At 38.7% G+C, this 3,498-nt stretch overlaps 1 protein-coding gene across 1 annotated transcript; it reads right to left on the reverse strand.

Annotated features, from left to right (window-relative positions):
• Positions 1 to 2,635: 2,635 nt before the first annotated feature.
• On the reverse strand, positions 2,636 to 3,289 carry LOC113746532 (stress response protein NST1-like). Its single transcript, XM_027282553.1, has 2 exons — positions 3,118 to 3,289; positions 2,636 to 2,858 (listed from the first exon to the last, which is right to left on the reverse strand). Exons 1-2 carry the CDS (start codon positions 3,217 to 3,219, stop codon positions 2,721 to 2,723), a joined length of 240 nt encoding a protein of 79 aa, XP_027138354.1. The 5' UTR covers positions 3,220 to 3,289; the 3' UTR covers positions 2,636 to 2,720.
• Positions 3,290 to 3,498: the final 209 nt, after the last annotated feature.

The following is a 3,498-nucleotide window of genomic DNA, read 5'->3' on the forward strand; positions in this document are numbered from 1 at the left end:
TTGTTATAGACAGACATTTGCAGTCCATACAAACAGATTTATCCAGGATCAAGGAAAAAAAGTTCAATCAACACAAAAAACATCACCAACATAAAAATAAAGATCACAGCCGACCAGACCATGTAGAACCAATAAAAGGCCATCACACATGCAGTTTAAAGGAAAAAGAGACGTAGTGAACCAGTTTTACAGCAACATACAAGCCACTACACACACACATGTTGCAAGGGATGTTGCCAGTACACGTCCTCTATGGGTTCGTCTACATTGATGTTTGTTGTTATTACCACCTGTCGCTGTACATCTTAAGTTCTGTGAGTGTTGTAGTCTTGTCTCTTTTTACCTCTACTAAACTATATAAGCTGGACCTAACCTTAACCCACCCTAATTTCTTTACTGCAACTTTCACAAACCGCAGACGGTACTGTAAACCATGTCGTAGTCATTTAGTGGCTGATGGATGTGTCTCCTCCTTTCTGGGCTCCACTCTCCTGCACGCTGGACACAACAGCGCTTCTTCTCTGTGCATTTGCTCCGCTTGCAGTTAATAGCGTTTCCTTCTCCCATTCTCACTACAATTTGACTTTTTCTGTTTTTGATTTTGTTTTCACTCTAACAGATGCGACTTGAAATTTAGCACATAGATTAAAAAATGTTAGAAGTAAACTGATTTTTTAAAATTCCTGAAAAAAGTACAACACAATAACCTAACAAGAGTGAATTTAATTTGTTCTTCCCCCCCCCCCCCCCATCATCTCTATACTTCAGCTTGCTCTGCAAACAGGCAGATAGACATTTTTTTCTCAACTTCATAAAAATTGTCATCCGTAAAAGTGTCTTGTGTGTTAGGGGAATGTAGCCGACATTTTCAGGTAGTCATTTCATGCCACTTTTAATAATCGTTTAAAAAAACGCTTGGGAGGCCATTTTGAGGATGTGGAGTCAGCGGAGTCAGTGTAGAGTGGGCAGTCTGAGACTGGTGATGTAGGAAGTTCGGATGTCACTCTTGTTGTGCTGCCAATTCAGCTAGTACTTCTCTACACACACACACACAAACACACACACACACACACACACACACACACACACACACACACGGTTTCTTGCCCCCTCTCTCTGTCATACACTTCAAAAACCCGCCTCTCTGGGTGTGAAATGACTTCTTCCCTGGCCGACTTCACATTGTATAGTAATTACACACCTTCATCTCTTTTTCTTTTTTTTTTTCCTAGTACTGCTTGCCATTCTCAGTTAGTCTACACTTACGTCTTCCTTAAATGGCTAATCAACTTAAAATTGTTCTAAACTGCAGAAGATCTGCTCTGTAAAATGCTCCATTTACCTACAGTCATTTTAACATGTACCATTACTTGTTTTAATAAAGTTTTATGTGTCATAATGCAATCATAGCTGTTACTGTCAAAGAAATTGTATTTTCAAACATTGTCTACATACATCGGGTTCATTCTGCTCTAATCTGAGCCAGTAAATACACGTTACTAAAATATGCAGTATTTTGATTAGCTTAAGCACATGTGTTGCACATTCATGTCAGTTATCGTAAATATTGGTGCTTAGAGCTGGGATTCTTCTGAAGCTCTGATGCCTCCAGAAGTGCCCAAATGTTACACAATGTAATGAAACCAAAACTTAATGGAGTTATATTGATACATATTCATAAATATAAAGAAATTCATTATATATTCAGAAACCAGTAAAAGTATCTGACATATTTATCTTTTGGTAGTTGTAAATTAAAATTCTAGTGATCATCAGAGATATTACAGTTCATTCTGAGAGGCATGTGCGTGTCATCCAAAAGTTGTTGAGATATTTTAGACCAAATCAAAGTGGTGGACTGACCAACAGACTGTTCTTGATGTATATACTATGAATCTGTTTTTACTCTACTTTCCCTATTAAAGTCATGTAGTTTTCAATGTGGTATAAAATCCATTTTCAAACACTTCATTTTGCTCGGGCTTATTTTATATTTGTCAGAGTTACCCTATCAATTTGAAGTTTATTTGCCCACACTTGCCCCCGATAATTTTATGCAACTCTCCACATCACAACAGCCAATTAGGCTGCCTTTCCCTTCACAAGCAGCTATACAGACAGATGCTGAAGAACCAATTACAAACACTTGCTGTTCTGTATGGGTTATGGGCTGCTGACATGGGGATCAGCTGTTAGAGTAAGTGTGAATGTGTGCGTATCTGTGTGAATAGTTTTAGATGGGTAGTGTGGGAGTGCATGTGCACATGAACAAATGTGTAAAGAGATGGATTGTGACGGACTGTGGTTGTTAGATATGAAATATTTGGTAACCCTTTATTTTACAGTCCCCTACCGGCATTATGATGGTAACTACAGTAAAATAATAACACACTTACTGTGTAAAAGGAGAGAAATTACCTCGTAGTATAATCCAATATCTCCATCTAGTTACTAGGTTATTGGGCTGCCTTGGCTTGTAATAACTTTGCTTATTCATTTATCATCATGCCTGATTTTATTTAGTACTTACCTGGCAAAAATGCCATCAGGATCCTTTCTAATGAAACTTTCTGTAGTGTTACCAGGTAAAAAATGTCTACTTACCAAGTGAATAAGATGAAAGTGTGCCGTAAAAGAAAGTGTGGCTTCTTTCCACAGTCTTACCAGTTTCTTACTATGTAATTAAACCAAGACTGTTCAGTTTTACATATTTTACGTTCTCATTTTGTTTGTTCTCCTTCTTTTCTTTTATAACCTTCCCTTTCTGCTTCTTTTTCTTTCCTTTCCTTCTCCTCTTCCTCTTTCATTTTCACCTCCTCTTGAGCACCTCGCATTAACTGCTTCTGCTCAAGGAGCTTCTGAAAAGAGAAAAAAACAGAATATTCTTTTACCGCACATACAAAGGCTCATTCTGAGTCAATCCAACTCAAGCTGTTAGAATCCAACGAGTCATTATTCTGAAGTAAAGTGATGAGTCTAGGCAGTGCATCTGAAGCTTGTTGGTCTTTGAGACTCGCCTCCAAAGCATCACACTGTCTGTTCTGCTGCTCTGCTTTTCTTGATGGTCTTTTTGAGGAGGTCATCTTTTTGTTTGAGCTCCTCTTTGAGCTGGCTCACCTCCATCTGCTGGCCCGTCCCCTCCTTCAGAGCCTTGTTCTCTTCTTTGACAGACTTTATCTCAGTGATGGCAGAGCACAGGGCCTCTCTGAGTCCCTGCATGACTGAGATGGGGCAGTGCTCAGGGAGTGCCTTTTACGCTGCAAACAGGCCACCTGCAGTACAAGTGCAGCACCAAACTGTGGTGGCCCAAATGCCTGAAAGACAGAAACATACACGATGTCCTTATCTAAAAATAGTCTTACACAGCCAACAACTGAAATTCATACATACTCTTTGAAAACTAAATATTTTATATATACTACATATGTACTATTAAAGGTATTGGGTCTATTTTTCTTTACACACCACTGACATGCTACCACATCTATTTTCAATTTA

The sequence above is a fragment of the Larimichthys crocea genome, chromosome X (genome assembly GCF_000972845.2).
Source record: "Larimichthys crocea isolate SSNF chromosome X, L_crocea_2.0, whole genome shotgun sequence".
NCBI lineage: Eukaryota > Metazoa > Chordata > Actinopteri > Sciaenidae > Larimichthys > Larimichthys crocea.